General features: G+C 38.5%; 1 protein-coding gene across 1 annotated transcript in view; it reads right to left on the reverse strand.

The window, feature by feature from the left end:
- LOC139732357 (uncharacterized) overlaps positions 1-22095 on the reverse strand; it is a 45507-nt gene that overhangs the window by 1071 nt on the left and 22341 nt on the right. Inside the window, exons 13-29 of the mRNA XM_071643224.1 lie at positions 21868-22017; positions 20660-20764; positions 19859-19966; positions 19206-19277; positions 17876-17992; positions 16362-16445; positions 15756-15870; positions 14888-14967; positions 11978-12031; positions 10912-10980; positions 9638-9796; positions 8700-8906; positions 7817-7945; positions 5902-6003; positions 2763-2879; positions 1780-1974; positions 875-993 (exon numbers count right to left, since the gene is read on the reverse strand). Of these exons, the coding sequence (XP_071499325.1) occupies positions 875-993; positions 1780-1974; positions 2763-2879; positions 5902-6003; positions 7817-7945; positions 8700-8906; positions 9638-9796; positions 10912-10980; positions 11978-12031; positions 14888-14967; positions 15756-15870; positions 16362-16445; positions 17876-17992; positions 19206-19277; positions 19859-19966; positions 20660-20764; positions 21868-22017 (1982 nt within the window). The remainder of the gene's footprint in view (positions 1-874; positions 994-1779; positions 1975-2762; positions 2880-5901; positions 6004-7816; positions 7946-8699; positions 8907-9637; positions 9797-10911; positions 10981-11977; positions 12032-14887; positions 14968-15755; positions 15871-16361; positions 16446-17875; positions 17993-19205; positions 19278-19858; positions 19967-20659; positions 20765-21867; positions 22018-22095) is intronic.

Below are 22095 nucleotides of genomic sequence, written 5' to 3' on the forward strand. Positions count from 1 at the left end.
TTTACAACAATCCACATTAAATCTCTGTGACCGCTTAACCAAATTGAATGGGGTTTTCTGCAAAATAGAGCCAAGATGTTATATTTTAAGACCCTGAAGTATACCATTTAGACAGTTTAATCATATTGGGTGCTATCAATGCGAAAATTTGATTGTAATTTTTTTTGGGACATACTGTATACTTGTCAAGGTACATGTATTTGTGTGGTACCAAGAGAGCTGTGCCACAAGAATGCATGTACAAGCAACCAACCATCCCATGCAGAGAAGATACTCTATGAAAACATAGCCATTTTTTGCGTCCAGCCGAAAAAGATGAATTTTGTGTGTTTTTTAATTCTACGGAATCAAGACATTATAAGTGGTACACACATGTAACAGAAAGAAAAAAAATATTTGTGGTCTCTTATCTTTATGCTAGTTTCTGGTTGCACAAAATATAGAAAAACATTTCCACATCACAAAAATGTCCACTTTAACAAGTTTTTATTTTTTAGTGGAAAATTGAGCAAAGAAAATGTGATTCCATCGGGATTCTGTATAACCAAAGACTTCCGGATTTGCTAGCCCAGTGCTCTACCGACTGAGCTATAGAAAGCCCTAGTTCAGTGTTCGTCCCAGAAATCCTTAATTCTCAATGCTCGAATGGTCAGAAGCTATAGCAGTGTGTTTGTGTGTGACACACACGCACACACTTGAACCTGGCATGAAACCCAAAGGATAATTCAACTTGGTGATAAGTGCGAGAGCTTTTTGAGTACGCAAACAAAAGGAAACAGACCAGAAATGAATATACCGGTATGTATTAGTGGAAAATAGAGCAAAGAAAATGCTATTTTCTCATATTCTTTCCATTACAATGTACAGCACTTACCATAAATCGTCAGCCATGATGTTCCTCCCGTTGAAAGAGTAGATGGTCTTTGAACCATCGAAGGGTGCCTCGTTCCCTTCTTCAAATATTTTGTGCCAGGATTCAAATAGAATCTCATTCTGTCAGGTGAAGACAAAACAAAATGGAGCACTCACATCATTAGTCTAAATACACATACATGGACATACACAAAGTTTGACTGCAAAACATATGAAGCAGAATTCATCAACACTATACAGTAATTACATCATCAGATGGAACCACATAAAACGGTTGTAATCGCATCTCACTTGCTGCATGACAAGGATTATTATTGAAGTTATTATCAGATCTACCCCATATTTCCTTATCATTTTCAGTGTTTTTTAGCAGTTTTGATTACAAATGTCTCAAATTAACAAGAATGAGGTTAATTCATTTTGCAATTGACATCTTCATACATGATACAGGGCTCGACACTAACTTTTTCCTCTAGTGGCCTGTTCGGGCTACTAAAATCTTTAAATCTGAAAATTTGGTGGCCTGAAATAAAAGCAAACATAACAAGCCATTTCAAATTTTAAGTGCCCAAACGGGCCATCAAAAGATAGCTGTTTAGGAAATTTGGTGGCCCCCAAAATTGAATCATCTGTTCCTTTGGTGTCATTATCAACTGTTCCTGCAAGTTTCATTCAAATCCGTTCACAACTTTTTGAGTTATTTTGCACACAGACAAACCAACGCTGATGATCACTTAACCTCCTTCTTCCTTGGCAGAGGTATTGACTGATTATCAACCAATAACCCTACTGTCCACAAGAATCTGAATAGCCTTTGTACAGGATACACTGCTTTTCTGCTATAGCGTTAGGTAACGGGTCAATGAAAACCACAGTCTATAGGGCTTCTTCATACGAAGTACATACCTTGCTGTTGGCGATGGGCAATCCACGATCCTCTCGTCTCACCACTGTCTTGATGTCTTGGAAGCTGGAGGAGAGGAAGGCCCGGTACGTCCCCGGCAGGCCCGCTGCCTTGGCCTGCTGCCAGCACTTGAAGTCGGCCCCGCTGATGCCCCCAAGGTAACCCTCTACCGGATCGTTGAGGGCGTACAGGTACAGCTTGAAAAGTTTGAAAATGGTGGAGAGGGGAAAAAAAGGGACATGACTTCCTAGTTTGAGAGTTCACATGAAATATGCACCCTACAGTAAGGTCCTATAAAAGTCATTGCTGTGCCAAAACGAGACTGCTCATGAAAATACTGTTTTAATCATGGCATCACCACACAACTTGACTTTCACTCAATAATAACTTCAAACTCAAGACTTGTGTTTCGGTGTAATGTTCAATCTTGGTCAACCACTGCCAGTTTGCTGGTACAAAGCATCTCTTTCACATTCCCTCTGAATTTAAAGGGCACTACTTGAGTTAGATTGAGCTCTTTGTGTAGGCCTATCAGCGAAGGAAGATATAACCCAGCAGCACAATTCACAGACATGGTAAATAATGAGTTTCTATTGCAACTGATTGACAAATTGCCCTGCATCGACGTAAATAAGCACTGAATTGATCAGTGTTTTAGTAGTAGCCATGATAAATAAATCATGGGCGTACATACTCGAGCGGGATTCGAACCCACGACCTCCTGATCACAGGACAGGCATCTTCTCCACTAGACCACCGAGCTTTCGCCCGACAGCAAGTGTTGGTTCTAATCCTTATAGCATGCAGCGGGTACTGCGTAATAATATTTACGTCGATGCAGGGCAATTTGTCAATCAGTTGCAATGAAAGCATCTCGATGGAAGAATTTCATGAATTTGAATGAGTTTCTAGTTATATTTTAAAGTCAAAGCTATCCCTAGGCCTACTCAAGGCTCACTCAACTCTCTTTTACTGTATGACTAACCATTGGTTGGTCACTGACTGGTATTTCTGGACCAGGATAGGGGGCCTCGTCCGTGACAGGTACGGCCGGACTGACCACCTGTGGGGGGTCAGTTGCCTCTGGCCTGGGGGGTGCAAGCTGTGGAGTCAAAAATTGGCCAATCAGAGGAAGGAACTGTCATTTAAAGAAGATTCCAAGGCAGAAGGGAGTGACACATACGGATTGTACGCATACAATTAAAGAAAGGGTGAGATGGTGATTATGTACATGTAACTTGTAGGATGTATGGTGTAAGGGATGGTAAACGGCATTTCAAATTTCAGTGTTACATGGCTGGGTTTTTTTTTTTTGGAATTACTGGGGCAAAAAGGACACAAGTGACATGAAATCATATGCCAACATCTGCTGCCTTTTTTCTCTCCTTTTCCCCTCTTAATATTGATATCATTCATGCAAGCATGATAGTACAGATTCAGCAAATATGATTGCAGCATATGAAATATCTTGACCAATGGCATTTGCCCTGAAGTCTTATTCTGCACAAAAATGAAAACAAATTGGTAGACTTTTAATGCATCCACTCTTACAGCCCATTGGATTCAGGAATATGGTTGGTCTGGTACACAGTGTATGAAGGTTTTGTTTTCTTTTTTCTTTTTTTTTGAGGGGGGGGGGGGGTGGGAGGGGGGCATTTCGGGGGAAAGGAGTTGACATAATATTTTCCCAGACTTTGAAACCCTAACTGATCAAAAAATAAAAATAAATATAATAATGATAAAATATATAATATCTCTACAAATCAGAATGGTCTATGAGAGAGCCAGTACAGAGAACATATCCTGCACAAATCATTTAAAACTTGTCCGGTATGATGCCCCACAAATGAAATAACAGTAGCATTTACAAAAGCCACATGAACACTTATAATAATAGCCCATTCTCAGTCTATATTTGGTCATAAGTTGTATATGATAATGATAACAACAACAAAACTTTACATTCCTTGTACAGGGCCAACCAAGTTCCTGTAGGTAATGGGCGTATTAAGACCTTGCACCAGAAAAATGCCCTTTATAAGTTGCAGCAATAAGTTTCAGCATTTATAAATGGCTCCACAACATGATTTGGCTTGATACAAGGGGGTCAATTTGGTGCACTGGGAATTCTAAAAATGATTAGTCATCTATATTCCACCATTGAACATTTGTTGGTCAGAAATGATTAGTGCAATAAAAACTGAGAGAAAAAATTAAAGAAGAAAAAAAGAGAGAGATGCTCAGCAATTAATTGTCAAAAATCTGAAGGAATGATGTTGCCAGATCATATGCTGAGATGCTTCATTCAGATGGTGTTATAAATAACCAACCAATCAAAAAGAGAAGAGAATTGAAAATGCAGACAGACTAAATAAACAAATCTGTGACTACAGTGTTAAAGACACAATACATTAAGGACAAAAATCTGATGTCCAGTTAAAGTGGGGAAAAAGATAAATGAAATAACGAACAAACCTTAACAAAGCAGACAAACTAATTTAATCAATCTGTCACTCCAATGTTAAAGATGCAAATCTATGTAATACATCAAGGACGAAAAAGAAATGATGTCCAGTTAAAAGTGGGGAAAAAATAGATGAAATAACAAACCAAATTAATGTGACAAGTTATGAAATCAATACAGATTATAAAATGATGATTTAGCTAATGATGCTGAAAAATGAATGGGAAAGATAATGATAGGGAAATACTATGGTCTTTGATTTTTCTTTTCAAAACAATAGGTACAGCTGTACCTAAATAATGACAATCATGATGTGTAACTACAGTGTATGAATTGTTTTCATCATGTAGATACGACGTGATGTTACATGGGAATGGGCATGCTTTCTCCAGAGCACCATTCAATGAATTAAAGTCGAACTTATGGTCATTCATCTTCTGCATGTGTTCAATCAACCATACAGTCAAGTCAAAATACCAATAGATATTCTAGAACACTACAATAGCTGCATAACACTACCTCCAAAGTCAGTAGACCTACAGTGTATCTACCTCTAATATAAATCTCACTTTGACAGTGACTACCATGGCACTACCACATTCCGTCAGATGTTGCTATAATTTGGAAGACCCAGTCGGTTGGTGATAAGGCCGCTCTTTTATGTGAAACATGGAATTCTTTGATATAAAAATATGCAATTTTAAGATAACAGAGGGACTAGACAGTAATGTCTTACAAGGGAAAATGACAACTCTGTTTTGATGTGTGGTAGCACTTTTATGCTTTCACACTATACACCACATAAACCTTACAGGGAGAGGACAAATTTTAAACATTCAAAATTAAGAAAGTGGTCACTATGATCCACTTAAGTTTTAATACTTCGTGAAATATATCTTATGTTGACATGAGAACATACCTACAGAATAAACAAAGAGATTCCTCTACATCTGGATTTGTATTCAGCTGTTTTTCATATTGTTAATAGGCTTGTTTGGATCAAGATGAAACTGATATATAGTTAGGAATCAAAAAGGGTATACATTATTTGCCCTCACTCCAAGAAAATCACGTTTCCCGCATAATGTTAGTACAAAAATGAATCAAGAGTCCACTTCTGGCTGATAACAGGGAAGGCAGTGGTTTAATTTGTGTAATTATGAGATTGTTCTGGTGAGTGCAGATCGAGTGAACCTAAAGGTCACCTCGACAGCCAATGTGCATCTCTTCAACGGTGCTCTATCTGGAACATTTCTTTCTCAAAAGAAAATGCCATTGGCACAGAGTCAGAGACAATATCAGCAATAAATGTGCTGAATTTGTATACCTTTTTGCCTGCATGCTAATTTTGTCTTTGAGCTACAGCACTATTCTAGAATGAGGTTTACGGTCAGGCATCATTTCAAGGTTACAAACCATTTCCAGTGGGGTCTTGTGCAAAATTGAAGGAAATTCAAGAATCTTGCAAGGGGGATTTGGGTTAAAGAAATGACTCCGCACTTGCCTCCCCCCCCCCCCCCCAAAAAAAAAAAAAAAAAAAAAAAAGTTGGAATGGATGATATGTTGAGATTGTCCAATCCCCACCCAGAAGTGGACTCTATGATGTTAATCAAGAAAGGAAAGAAAGAAGGAAAGAAACAAAAAATATGGCGGCTCTTACAGTGGTTGAGGGAATGAAAGAAGAGGTAGTAGTTCTCGATGAAATGGGAGGCTGGGGTCGAGTTTCGGTGATGGGTGGTGGGAGGGAAAAGGTTGCTCCAAGCTGCAGAGAGGGGGGCAAGAATGTCATTTTTCCAGTATTCAGGATATAAAGATGAGAATAGATAAAATCAAAACATCTGGGAGAAGAGGAGTTCTGGCTGATACTTCAGTGCTCGGATTGCAGTATGTTACCTGGAATTTATTATTTTGTTTCATTTTCACCAAAAAAAAAAATCTTAGATTGTACTTCCAAATATCTTGTGTGATTCATGTTAACATGGCACTGTAAAAATCTGTTACTACCCACATTTGATCCTGCATAGACTTATACAACATATCTCAAGATACTTTGCTTTGCACACGACAGCGCATTCAGTTGGAAAACTACAAAGCCCAAAAATCCTACAGAGTTTTAATTCAAGATAAAACATTGCTTGGTGTTGCAACTTTGTAACAGTTGCATAAACATTATTTTCTCAAAAAACAGAAAATTCATATGTCTTAACCAAAATCTCCTCTTTTCCTCAGAGCAATTCATAAGATACAGGGATAAAACAAAATTGCACAGAGTATACTCGGAAAAGCAAGCAGCAAAATCAATTTGTATTAATACATGAAAATACTGCAAACTTTAATTTACTCCAAAAGGAAAACAATACCCAAGCAGGTGATTGAAAAGAAATTCAGTTCACCAATAGTGCATGGGATATTTCAGTTATAATTAAGGGAAATAACAAGATTGAAACAAATCTGCCACAAATAATCTTTGTAATAAACTATAATCAAACATCCAGGAAAAGATTTCTTTGCAACATACATTGTAGCGCCTAACTTTTTGGAGCTGTGAATTCATTTGGGGTTCAAGAATTCTTCAAGAGTTAGTGTGCAGTGATACAGATCTAACTCTCATAGACATGACAGATGATATCTACAATAAGTTTATCACACAGTTTTCAATTCATTTAATCTGTTGACACAAATGACAATAAAACACGAACTAATGTGACAAATCCAATAAATAGGAACAAGAGATCTAACTGAATTCATGCATGGATAGAAATCACTGACATTGTTGGAGTCAGTTTCAAGCTACTCATAGATCTCAAATGGATATTTAATGATCCTAAGAAACTGCACAATCTAAGATGTCACAATAATTGATGATGGCATTCAAACTTTCATGCCACTCCTTGAAATAGTCTACATTATTAGGACTAAATATTCATAACATACAAACACAAACATTTTGAGAGTACATTGTACATGTATGAGAACACAAAATATGAGCAATTGTAAAACATGGACAGTTTGATTACACTGCTGTGTTGGGCAAAAAAATTACTGAAAATTTGGGATCATACTGTTACCATGACAACATTTTACATGTAGGAACAATGGACCTTGTTGAATAAGGTACTCATAATCTTCTATCATCAAATGCATATAATATACATGTACATGTATATGTACATGTTAGCTATGAAAACTTTATTGCAGATATTCAATAGATACATATATCACAATGTCTTGGAAACCAGTTTTTATCTAATGATTTTTTTTTTTTTTACTGCATTCATCAATGTCTGTTGCATGTTTTTGAAAAAAAAGTGTAAGAAATCAAATATCACCGAAAAAGCTTGATGTTTGAAAAATGTCTTTACATCAAAATTAGGTAAATTGAAGTTGAGTGGCTCAGTAATATTGAGGGGTCACATAATGAGCAAAACATAAGAATGCTAGCTAAATCAGGATGAATAAAAAATGTATTACGCATCATTCTTTCAATTAAAGGAGTTTTTTTCATTTTTCTTTCTTTTTTGCTTCCTTTTTAAGCCAAGACTTGCTCGCTAGACCTGGTCCTACTCCGGTCTTACCAGAACTTGCTGCATGCCTCCTTCCATCCTGATGTAGAGTTCCTGGACCCGCTCCACAAAGGCGAAGGTCCCCTCGACTAACTCCCTACTGCCCTGGAGCATGTCATCCAAGGAATAGAATTTGACCATCTAAAGGAGAAGGAGACAGAATCAACAGGACAAAGATTCACATACAAATCAAATGTAAAACAACAATGAGGCAAAAATTATCAGAGTTGAAAGTGAAGAGTGTGTAAAAGGTTTCTAAGAAGTGAAAAGGGGCCTCTAAGACTTACCTAATCACACTTCTTCTGGAAAAAAAAAATGCGAAAACACAATTTCCCATTCATTTCATGATACCAACTTTTTCAAAAATGTAGAAAAAAACATTGCTTGTTCAGAAAATATGAAATATTCAAGATTGCCTATGGTGACAGGTTTCACCTATATTGAGTCCTCCTATCAAATCTGTCTCCCCCTTTTTTTTAGTCTAAAAGTGGGTTTTATGTTTCCTATAAACTCCTATAAAATGGTCAGAACTCTAAAGCATTTGTCACAAACAAGTACACTCTGTGAGTCCCATAACAATAATACTGTTCGAAAGAAAGATTGCAAGCAATATTCATTGAGGTATACATGACTTATACAAAATTATATTAAGCAGGTAAATGAATTCCCTGTTGTTTGAATCCATGTGCTGCTGTACATCTTTATCTTGTTTTGTGTTGGTGTCTTTGTTTTGGTGTGTCTCTTTGCTTGTCTTACCTAACCTCTGTCTTTGTTTCGGTTTCTTTATTTCATTTATTACATCTTTGGGCAGCTTATCTATGTCTCCTGTTTTTCTTTAGCTTGCTTTAGATGGTCTTGAACTGCATGTGATACACAGTGATACAGTCAGACTCACCCCTGGCCCAGGTGCACCGCCTCCACCACCAACACTCTCACCAACGTCGCCAGAGCCAGGCATTCCGGGGGGACCTGGGGGTCCAGGTGGTCCCGGTGGGCCAACCTCTCCCTGCCCCGGAGCCCCGGGCCGTCCCGGTATCCCAATTGGTCCATCAAACCCTGGGGAGCCCGGTGGTCCTCTTTCGCCCCGCTCACCCTTCTGACCCTGGGGGTAAGATCAATAATGATCGATAGAAATGACCATTCATCATAAAGATCAAGTACAGACCATACACTGCATTTAGATGGAATGTACTGGTACAACTACAATGAAATTCAAGTGTATTTCCAATCTAGTAACTGATACAGGATTGTCTTTAAACAAATTCAATCAAAACATAAATCAAATATACACGTATACAAAACTTACAAAACATTGGGAATAAATTAGTTGAACATGTACTGATTTCTTAAAGCACTGTAGGCCCTATAGATGATGTCTAATGTGTTAACATTTTACATCAAATTTATTGTTATTGTTATTATTTATATTTATCAACTATGTTGTTTTTATTTGTTTGTTTGTTTGTTTGTTTTGTGCATGACTGCTAGAGAGGCATGGCATGCTTAACCCGTTGAGAACTGGCTAATTTTGCTACAACACGCATTTCCCATAGACACCTGCCTGGGTATACTCAGGACTAGTCTTCAACAGGTTAATACAAACAAATAACTACAACACTGAGTACCTCATTGTACACAGCTGAATCTTGGCTTAACAGTTTACCACCTGTCCCAACAACCATTCACCTTGCCATAAGCCCTATTTTGTTCAAATCATGCAAGATTTTACACACATTTAGTCTGCCGCTCGCTAACATAATGAAGGCAGCCTAAAGCATTTCACTCCCTTCATACATGTACGTCATGCCCACTGATCACGGAAGCATTTCTTACCGGAGGCCCAGGTTGGTAAGAGGATTCCCCGGGCTCACCCCTGGGGCCTGGGTCACCCCTGGGACCGGGCTGTCCATTCCTTCCGTCCCTGCCCGGTCGGCCTTCCGCACCGTAGCCTGGTTCACCTGGGTCGCCCTTGATGCTTGCCCCTGGAGGACCCTGAAAATTTTTGGGGTAGAAACCAGATAAAATCATCAATTCTCTCATCATGTGTGCAGCATGAGCTCTATTTGATCGTTCGTGAAAAACATGCAGCACAATATCCGTCTCCAAAGTACCACAATTCGGTCAATTTTCTCAGCAATTGTTACGTGTTGGTAACAGAAATATCAAGTCCTGAGCTCTTAAACTGTATTTCTATAGTGAAATGAGAAACTTTTAGTCATAAAAAAAAGGGGAAAAAAAATAGATGCGATTACGGCATATATGCCGTGCCCACGCCTGATGCACTATAACTCCGTATTAATGCCAGAAGTGCACACATGAACATCGAAAGTATGAGCCTCTTTGACCTCTGTTGTTGCACAATCGCATATGAATGAAAACATTCTGTCACTAGCTGTTGGGTAGATATGCTTCGTGCAAATAAATGATAGAGTGTATGATCACTTCATTTACTTGCATGTAGTGTATCTACCCAACAGCTAGTGACAGAATGTTTTCATTTATATGTGATGAGGAGAATTGGAGAACAATGCACTGAAGTTATGGCTACCAACCAAGATATCAGTAACAATAATCAGAAAAAGATCCTAGATTCTCTTGTCACCATATCTGGGGCCAAATTTGGTCACATCTGACTTTGGTCTTCTCCCAGATTTCTTTCATAACCACACAAGGTTGTTACACTTATCATCATCACAGCCAAAAGACCCTATGGTATCAGCATTCTCCTTCTCATGGAACTGTGTTTTTTTTTGTGCAGTAGAATTATTAAATAAAAAAGGGAAAAAATAAATGCGGCTAATATTTCTGTGAAATATCATGCAAAAATACAACACGACACTCTCAGACACCATGAATGGGCATATGAAAGAAAATAAATCGGGGGGGGGGTGTGTTTCATAAAGCTGTTCTTAAAGTTATGAACAAATTAAGAATGACTGGCACATGTTCTAATGTGCTACACTTATCAGAATTTCAATACTTCAGCACAAGAAATGATCACCAGTCGTTCTTAAAGTCATTCTTAGCCTAAGAACAGCTTTGTGAAACACCCCCAGGTCTCCCCACACTATGTTTACTTCAGGCAGAAACCACTGGGCTATGCTTACCTGGGGACCAGGTGGGCCAGGGGGGCCAACAAAGACCTCATCATTGATGTAGAAATCTCCTGGTTCTCCCTGATATGAGAGAAAGTGATCAGCATGATTATCATTACCAATATTTGGATTATCATTTTTATCATTTGCATTATTACTATTTCATCCATTATTATAATCATTATTGTCTAATATATTGATGATGGTGGCAATCTTGATTAGTTTTAACATTTTATCACTGTTATCATTACCATTGTCATTGCTATTCTCATCAATTACTATTATCATAAGAAGATTACATGATACCTTTTAAAAAGTGATAAACTACTCTCTAATTGCCTTTCTGTTTATTCTCATTATTCCATCAAAACTTGTCTCCCTCCAACCTTGTACCATCTAACTTCTCAAACTCTCGAAGTAAGTGTTAAGAAAATTAGGCAGCTTCTGAGCTATAGTTCTCCTCTCAAAGTGTCAAAATGGTTACAAATTTCAGATAGACCAGAACAACTGTCGCAGGAGCAAATGGTGCAATCACAGATTAATACATTCACATCTTCATTAGATGGACACAATTTAATATATCCACTCCCCGGTGCAATATACTTTCGTTTTGCTGTCATATACATTTACACTAAATTTAGTAGATTAGTATTTGACAGGAACAGCAGGAAGAACTATCTTTTATTGATTTCATGTTCTGTTTTCAAATCTAAGACAAGGCATATCAACAGGCAATTTATTATATTCCAAGTTTTTGATTAGAAGAGGAGCATATTTCTTTGTTTTTGTTGTTGCTTTCTTGTGTGAGTTTAGAAGAAAGTGCAAGTAAGGCACACGATAGAAACAATCAATGTATACTTTTTAGAAATCGAAGAAGTAGAGAGTTAGCAATTTGGAGAGAAAAGGAGCGTTTACATCTGATTGCTTCTTTGTATCTTTTTTTCCCACAGATCCTGCCTGCTACGTAGACAGTGACGGGGAAATGCTAACCACATGAGATGTTATGATTAACAAAAAGACTGTACAGAGAGAGTAAAATAAGAAGTTGCTGATTGAGAGACAGGGGGAGTCACGTTACCTTTGATCCTTGGGGTCCCTGTAAGCCGGGCACACCGGGAACACCTGGGGCACCCTATACCGAGACAAAGGGGGGAGGGGGTCAGGTTAGTTACCCCTCTGGACAATCTGTGGGCATTGGGTGCGGGATGAACATGTAGCGCTTGGCGGTTATGAGAGCCCCAATCTTTATAAACACCTTGTAATAAATGCAACTTATACATATTGTAGTTTTCTGGTAGAAGCTGGATATCAACCGTTCCAACTTGTCGGCATTTCAATTGTTGCCATAGCAGCTGCAAAAATTATGCATTCCAATTACTGTACATGTTTTCATGAAGCAGGACCTTGCTGATGATATGTAGAAAATAGAAAGATGCCACTTTTAGGAATTCAACAGATTTGAACCATATTTTTCTGTTTCTGTTTTTGTTTTGTTTTTTTGAAATGACAGATGACATTTCAGCACACTTAAAAGATCTTGCTTTTATTGTGGCTGTTGTGCAAAACAAGCAAATGTCAATGAAAACACAACCTCCTTCCTTGGCAGAGGTAATGAAGGGACAAATTTACACAGAAATTAGTGGATAAGTCTTGAGTCTGGAGAATTAGAAATCATCCAAATCAAATACTGCTGATTAGCAACTTTGTTAAGCTTTAACAGTGACGGTGAGTTTTAACAGGGCGGTGAGTTGGCTCAGTCGGTAGCGCGTCTGCCTCACGATCACGCGGCCCGGGTTCGAACCCGAGTCTGGACTGAGCAATGTTGTGTGTAAACATACTGTCCCCTCTAGCAAGAGGCAAAACACTCTGTCCCTCGGATAGGACATAAAATGGAGGTCCCGTGTATGAGAGAGTCACAGCTCATGCACGTAAAAGATCCCGCTTCATTCATTCATCGCAAAGAGCAGGGTGTCTAACCCGGTGAAGTGGTCCCACCCCACTTCCAACTGGACCCCATGGAAGACCAGCTTAGTGTAGCTGAATATGGGCTATCCAGCCATCCTCACAGATGGAAAATGAACAACAACAACATGTCATATATACTCCCCCCCCAAAAAAAAAAAAAAATAATAATAATAAATAAAGCGCATATACATAGAAGAAGCGATGGTATTATATACGCAAATGTTGATGGGATACATGGATGATAGAATAATGTTTGCCACCTGTGTTAAATCTCACACACAACCATATTCACACACTGCTGTGTGTGGATAATGGCACAGTTTGCACACACACACATATACACAAATAATTACTCACTTGTACACACAAAGCACAATAGTGCATGTGTGACCGTGCATCACAAAACCAACAAAAAGTCGCATGCACTGATTTTGTGTGAGGATTGAAAATAGATGAAATCGGTCAACCTAGGAAATCTTGAGTTTTCTATATATTCTAAAAGAGCAAGTCTTCTACATTATGCTAAAGTTTGTGATAATAAAACGAACAGAAAGTTGTGTTTTTAGCCGTTTTTCTCGGACAATTTTTTGTGGAATAGTGTGACTTGGTGTGTCTTATAGAGTCCCCCTTCATTTCTTAAAAACTCTGTACACACTCTTCACTTTCAACTCTAATAACTTTACAAAGGATGATCCTACTGTACTCCTTTGAAAGTTGGCATTAATCTTGGACATAATGTGTTAACAAAGCATGCTCAATTTCAACTTATTCTGATAATCCCTTCACTGTTGTTTCTCTGGTGGTTTATACCCTGTTTTTTGTCCCATTCATCACACAGCTAGCATGGCTTGGTAAAGATTAAGCACACGAATAGATCCTGTACTTCAGAGCCTCTTTTCTCAGTTCACACTTTTCCAGAGTGTGTGCTTTCTTTCCCATATTTAGATAGGTTAGGGGAGTCCACTTGCTTTGAGTTATACATTATTTTAAAGCTTAAAGTCTGCTCTTTCAGAATCTGTCCTCAACTAAAAATCCATGTCTGGCGACTTTTTGTCGGTTTTGTGCTGCAGGGTCACATATGTGCACATTTCGATGTTTTATACAAGCATAAAATGCAGAAACAAATGAACGAAAACAAAATATCTTGTTTTTATGTAAGGACACAAGGTTAACTTGAACTAAGCTGATCATGACTTTAAAAGTTGTGCAAGATGTTTGTGTAATGCCCTCCAATGTATTAGAATCAAAAGTAAATCAACATAAGAAGCAGCATGTTCACTTCCTGCCTCACTGTTGCCTGGAAACTGCACCATGTGATGTATCCTTTCTCCACTTAAGTGAACACAAACACCTCTACAATATAACAGAGAAGGCTACTAATAATACGTCAGTACTCCGGATTTGCATCATTGTGCCTGTTATAAACTTAAAGAAAAAATATGTGAAAACCTTACTCTAGGCAGATCTTTTATCCAGTAATTATCCTTAAGAGGTGCAAAAAAAAAAGTTGCTCAGCAAAATATTGCAAACCTGATTTGGTAATAGTAAGCAACATGAAGATGCAAAAGATAACTTTATTGGTTCAGCAGCTTCATCATAATAAGCACACGTTTCATGGGTGCATTTTTTTTTTTTTTTTTGGGGGGGGGGGGGGGGAGGAAATCAAGAAGGGTTGGGGTGGAGACTTGTGGAAGATGGGGGGTGGGGGAGGGTCTGGGGATGGGTCTTGCCACACAATCAAGAAAAAAAAAGAAGAAACACAAATCAAGGATGGTAGAAAGTGAAAGTGAAGAACCAAATGTACATCACCAAAGAGTTTGGACGAGGTCTAGGGTCCCGTTTCATAATACTTGTTATCAGTGACAACTGCCACATTTCTGTGACAAATTTGCTCTTAGCCGATCAGATGCAAGGATTTCAGTAGCTTATAACAACCATGATAACTATAGTCACTGATAACAAGTTTCATGAAACGGGGCCCTGGATCTGACGGGGATTATGCAGTGTATAATAGAACTTTTACCGGTCTGCCCTCCAGTCCATCTGAGCCTGGCTCACCCTTGAAGCCCTGCTCTCCTCTAAGTCCCTGGACTCCTGGCACACCTGAATTAAAAAGAAAATGCACATGGACTGGTTGAATGCAAACAATGATAAAAAACCCCAAAACAACGACAACAACAACTGCAACATTTCATTTTAAACACATTTACAGTTTTGTACACTGTCTACTGCCTTGAAAACATACTTGAGGTACATTAACATAAGCCACAATTGCAAACAAGCAGAAATTCATAAGAGCTGGCGTTACTTGAATGTCTCATGACAGGAGGGCATGCAAATTTATCAGAGTGAATACATGGTTAGCTTTGTTGGTAACAAATAAGGCAAACAAGCCACAGAACAAGTCTAAGAAAACAAAGAAAGAAATTGAAGATAGAAGAAGATGAAAAGAACAGAAGAAAAATAGTTAAGAAAAAGAAACAATGAAGAAATCTTTGTGACAGAGAGAAAAAGAAAGGAGGATGATGACTAAGAAGAAGATGAAGAGGAGGAAGGGAGGGGAAGAGGGGAGGGGGAGGAGGAAGAGGAGAAGGAGGAAGAGGAGGAGGAGGGTGAAGGAGTGGGAAGGGGGAGGAGGGGAGGAGGAGGAGGGGAGGAAGAGGAGAAGGAGGAAGGGAGGAGGAGGAGGAGGAAGAGGAGGAGGAGGAAGGGAGGAGGAGGAGGAAGAGTAGGAGGAGGAGGTGGAAGAGGAGGGGAAGGATGAGGATGAGGAGAAGGAGAAGGAGAGAGAGGAGGAGGGAGAGGAAGAGGACGAAGGGAGGGGAGGAGGAGGGGGAAGAGGAGGAGAAGGAGATGGAGGAGGAGGAGGAGTACCAAATTGAATGCCTCACCTGGTGCCCCCGGTAACCCATCAGGTCCTTGTGGTCCTGTTTCTCCCATTTCTCCCTTCAGTCCAGGCGGGAAGCGAGATGGAGGGAATGTGGCAAAGTCACAGTCACACGTACCCTGAAAGTGAAAAGAATATATTCAATATTGGAAAACAGGTATTAACCTGTTCCTTACAGGAACCTGGTGGCCTGCATATTAAGTCTATGGACACTTCAGAATTCAGTATGGAACGGGTTAACAATCTACAAAAGTTCTTCCCCTGGTCTTTGGTTGAAAATTATTCAAATCAGAGAATGCGACAACTCACATAGTTCTTCACTTACTCTTTAGGCGAAAATTATTTCAGGCGAAGAATATAATAAACAACCTACTCAGTTCTTCTTGGTCTCTAGGTAAAAATCAGTTCAATCAGAGCATTCAACAATCTTTAATATGAAAAGAAGCTTTTGTGGGCATATGGACTAATGAAACATACATAATGCAATATACATTTTATCTGAAGTTTGTGAAAGTTTATTGAGTATCAAAGTTTGACTTCTCTGCTCACTACCATCAAAAAGCACCTTAGTGATGGAATTATCACTTCCACTGCCTCCAATAGCACTTACCCCTCCAGACCCAGGGGGCCCTGGGGGACCCATGGGTCCCACTGGCCCAGATGGTCCCTCCACACCTGGCTCACCAGGTCGACCCTGTACAGAGAGGGATGGAGGAATAAAGAAGAAGAACAAAGAGGATAGAACATCAGAATACAAAACAAAGAAGGTGCTTTTCCTGAATTCCTGAATTATATCCATATGACATCAGGAAAGGACCCAGCAGGAATCTCTCCGAAGAACATCAAACAAAGATTACTTTCTTCTTTTTCTCACAAAGCCTTCATGATGAGAAACTTCAACTAGTTTTATCTTTAACCTACTGCCTTTGGAGCACACTTGCCCTGCACTAAATCTACATTAAACGCACATAGACTGGTGGTTTAGTCAAATGCATACGAGGACGGACGGTGCAAGTTTCTGTAGTCAGTGGTCCAATCACAGTTTGGCTCATGATTTGGCTGATGATGACAACTTTAGCAAACTTCTTCTGTGACGTCAAACTACGAAGCATGCATCCTGGCATCACTACAGACTGCGTGATGTGCAGAGAAGACAAGGAAGGCGACGTTACCTAGTAACACCTACGCACTTTACTCTTGATGACAGCTCAACTTCGGCAAATCTTTGATATCAATGCTAATGGTAATCGGCACTATCATCCAACAGCGCCCCCGCAACTACCGGGTCTACGCACCTTTAACTCTTTATGTGCCACATTCGCACGTCCGACTCAGTCGACGGCGTGCCAACTTCGCATATTCTGCTCAACAAACAAAGCCGCCAAAACCGATCGATAAATCGCTAATCTCTGCTAATCCGGCGGCACAATGAAACCTTTTCTCGCGCTTTTGTTCCTCTCATATACGGCTCGCATTCTATGTGGTGAATGACTATCAAGTGGTGTTCCCAACTAGATTTGCTCGTACATTCTAAGTTTCTGTCATGGTTTTATGTGCAAAACCCATGCCTTTACAGTAATGTGGCAACTGGCCATTCAAAAGAAAACTTGAAAATAGATTCTTCATACAATTTATATCGAAACAAAGTTCGGCATTCCTCTTTAACTTTGCATATTATTATGCCCATCTTAACAGAAATGTGTAGAAGTTATACAAATTGGAAAACAGAATTCTTTCTCAAAGCATGACTACCTTCGTGTCTCAGAATAACGTGGCACACAGGGGGTTTCCACCATGGCACATAAAGAGTTAACTATTCTTTGCATGACAGACAACATGCTCATCTTAGGGTGGAACCTAAAACTTAGAGCTTTCACTGGCTTCCGGAGTGAAAGAAAAATTCTTAAAATTCTTTGATATTGGCCTCGATATTATCAAGACTAAAGCTACATGTAGATGCTGTATACCCATGTGCAATCTGCTTTAATGTGCTTTATGCGAAAGACAAGTACCCAGTAACTCTGGAATCAGCAGTATTCAAAGATTAATGGGACAAAGACACAAGCTATTCACAGAATACAACTGGCTATGAAATCAACCTTTGACCCCTGGCCTATTACTCACCGGTCGTCCCGGGATACCAAATTGTCCTTTGATACCCTTTTTGCCACGGCTACCCTTCTGGCCGGCATTGCCTTTTATCATGAGGAGCTCTCCATCCGTTGGGACAAAAGGTTCACCCTGTCCAAAGAAGTAAAGATAGCACAAGATGAAATGAAGAAAGGAAGAAGACACAAATAAGTAGGTTAGATGACATAAATGTGAAGAGTTTGTTTGCAAAAACCGATAAGTCCATATTTGCCAAATGGAGATATTTGCAATTAAAGGTTAAGAAAAATAAAGAGAATAATAAGACATTTTTTGCTTCTTTTGACCATAACTTCAAAAATGTACCTTTATATGTAGTGACCAATATATCATTTAAAAGATATTATTTTGCACTTTATGACAGAGACCTTACTTCAAAATCTTCAAAAATGGACTTATCGGTTTTTGCGAACAAACTCTTCATGTAAAGCATTTGAAATAATCTGAAACTTGGTGTTTGATATCATCAACAGGAGATTTCCTTCCCATGATATTTGTAAAGTCTGGATATATTTACGTGTAGTAAGAAATTTTATGTATTCATTAAAGACAGACACTAAAAAGAAACAAAACTTTCATTTAAAGAAAACATGAAATGTAACAAAAGTTAGAAGGTTTTATGGTCTTATATCAACACATTCAGTCGGAATGATATCAATGTCATTCTGTATTAATGCATGACTTCAAATAGATTTTACTATTGCAGTTAAAACACTTTCAACAAACAACTTTCAAAGTGTAGGCCAAAACAAAGGAGGCCTTATGATAGAGTAAACTTAGAAGTAAGAGATCATTGCAGAGGGAAACTGGCAGTGGGCAATCTGCATTGTACATGTTTCAAGATATACAATATCTAGCCCTCCTAGTACATTAGAAATGAAAGTGAATATCGTATTCTTTAAATAGTACTATTGCCAAATCGAAGGGATCCAATAATTGGTTATCAACCCCTACACACTGTAGGGGGATGTAGGCCCTATTACATGTATTTGTTCTGAGAGTCTGTGAAGAAATATATGGGCAGGCATACAAACCCAAATACAGTGAAAACTTTGACGGGACATTCCATTCTAATAAGTTATGCAATCAACAAACAGTTAAATGCCAGAGCAGGATTAAAATGAACAAGATCCAATTATGTTCGGTTGCACTAATGAAACAGATATAACTAACAAATAATTACTGTGCTTTGAAATTATACAAACAAACATGTCAGGATACAGATATGTTCATCTATTAGTAATGCTTCTGAGTTATACATTGTAATAGGCCTATTAGGGTAACAAAGAGCTACATGTAGTCTTACCTTGGCTCCCTTCAAACCCCGTGGTCCAGAGTATCCCACTGAACCCTGATCACCTCTGTCTCCCTTTGAGCCCTGCAAGAAAAACAGGCTGTGCATCAGAGACTACAGACAAACTATTCAAATCTTGCTGCGGAATAAATTCTAGTGCACTACTGAAAAAACTACTAATGATAAAACCGAAAAATTATAATGGCTTCACAATTGCTACTTCTAATCAAAAAGATGACCAAAATGATCACTGTCTGCATGGTTTCTCTCTCTCTCTCTAAAAAGAAAGAAAAAAAATTACAATTGAAAAAAAATGAAAAAAGAAAGAAATAAAAATAAAAATAAAAATAAAAAAAGAAGTAGATAAAAATAAAAAAAAAATGACCAACTAAAACATGGGCCTTTTAATGATGTGAAAGTAGAATACATACTGAATATTAACCGTGTGATGTACGTACATTAAGGCATTATTTTTCTTTACCTAAAAGAGAAACATCAATTTTCTGACAAATGTGACAGGATTAATTCATCTTACATGTATAAATCCGTTCTCAAAAGAAAGTCTTTAAGCATGCCACTTTCAACTGTATAAAAGGCTTTACAGATCAAAATCTATCAAAGTGCAGTATATATGAGAATGTTATCAGAAGATTGGTCAGTCTTACATTTTCTCCTTTGGGACCCAAGGGCCCTTCTGGTCCAATTGGGCCCGGCAGTCCTGCTTCTCCCTGCATCCCATCTATCCCTGGCACTCCATCAAAGCCCATATCACCCTGATAACAAATGTAAAAGTATATTAAAAGCAAAGAAATCTATGTCATGTCTGAACATCTTAACATGCTAGCATATCAGAGAAAGAAAAAGACACCCTTCATGGTAATAATATCCCTTTGCAAACATCACAAAATTGTGCATGGTTGAAGAATTATGTCTCCCAACATAATATTTCAAATCCCATGGTGATACACCTCAGAATTGTTAACACAGAAGTAAAAAACAAACAAACAACCAAAAAAGTTCATGTCACTCCAGTATACATTCCCCTTTAATTGAGAATAATGATAATATTCTTTGCTGTAGAATTTATAGACACTGTATTATAATACTCTCTAAATGTTATTACAAAAGTACCATCAACACTAACATTGTCGTCACCATCATCATCATCATCATCATCCTCATCCTCATCATCAGCATCATCATCATCACCATCATCATCATCATCACCATCATGATCATCATCATTATCACCATCTTCATCACCATCATCATCAGTGTCATCATCATCACCATCATCTTTGTCATCATCATCATCATCATCATCATCATCATTATGATCACCAGCATCACTATCCTCAACATCATCACTGATACGGTCATCATCACTGTCATCAACACTTTCACAATAACCCCATTAATTATCTTCCTTCCCAAGTTTGGAAGTTTTCTACCAAAGCCACACCCACCTTTTGACCCTTTTCTCCCGGTATACCAGCATCTCCTTTCTCTGCCACCTCCCCTGGCTCGCCCTTGAGCTTCTCCAGGAATCCTGGTCCCAACTCCGCCAGTTGCTATGACATTAACACACACACATACAGCATAAGGGGAAAAGTATTGTAGGATAGATATGAAATAATGAACACATGGAACAAAAAAAGAAGAAGGAATGAATAGACAGATGGACAGATGCAAGAATAAATGATAGATGAATGGATGAAAGGATGCATAGATAAAAAAATGAATGAGATGGATAGACGAATGGATAAAAGGTTGAATGGATGGATATGTGGATGAATGAGAGAATCAACGGATGAACTTCTTTTTTCACTGAAACTGGTTGCCATCAGAAGAAAACAAAATTAATGGACAATCAGCAAAATTTGAAAGGAGCTACCACTCCCTCTTAATGATGCACTGTATCATTGTGTTGAGCCCAGGACAAGATTTCTAGAGTGCAAATATAGAGCTTCAAAGTGCGAGCGCACTAGAGCCCTACAAAGTAAAGCCAATAATTTCAGTATAACATTCACTACTAAATTTACATATTAAAGATGTCATCCTTGTACTGTATATTATTGAAAGAAGCATACTGTTGCTTTTTGAAGAGTCTTTTCATGATGAATGTTTCATATTTATACAGTATTCCATAGCAGTAAAAATGTAACCTGCCACACCAAAATAATCCTAAAGTCGCTGACGGCTGAGCCGAGAAAATCAAGTTTGAAGTCAAATCATCAAAATTGGTCAAAACGATCAGATTATCGTGTTTGGCATAGTTTTGGAATGTATTGTCTTGTAGCTTGCTTTTTATGTGGCGATTGACTATCAAGTTGTGTTCCCGACTGGATTTGCAAGTAAATTCTAAGTTTCTGTCACTGTTTTGTTTGCAAAAGTCATGCCTCCGCAATGATATATATGGCTACTGGTCATTGACAGAAAACCAATAATGGATTTGACATACAATTTACATCAAAGCAAAGCTAGGCATTTTCTCTGCAACATTACTCATTACACCTCCAAGGTAATTAAAAATCTATAAAAGTTACATAGCTTTGAAAAATACATTTTTTTTTTTCCAAAGCATGAATATGTTGCTTTCTCAGAATAACCTGGCACACAGGGGGTTTACACCATGACACAAAAAGAGTTAAACTTTTTTTCCAAACAGTCTCACCTCAGACAGGTCCATAAGTTCTGGTGGTATGACACCGGGTGGTCCAGGATCACCCATTTCTCCCTTTGGTCCTTTGATCCCTCGTGGGCCCGGTAGACCATTTGTACCCGGCGTACCTTCCCCTTGGTCTCCCTTGGGACCTGGGGATCCCTGTCAATGGTGTTTTGTGAAAAAAAATACTAATAAATGAAATAATGAAAGAAAAACAGCTTGTATTTTCAGGGTGTG

The sequence above is a fragment of the Diadema antillarum genome, unplaced genomic scaffold (genome assembly GCF_040938485.1).
Source record: "Diadema antillarum isolate AM-2024a unplaced genomic scaffold, OU_Dant_1.0 seq00000414_RagTag, whole genome shotgun sequence".
Classification (NCBI taxonomy): Eukaryota; Metazoa; Echinodermata; class Echinoidea; order Diadematoida; family Diadematidae; genus Diadema; species Diadema antillarum.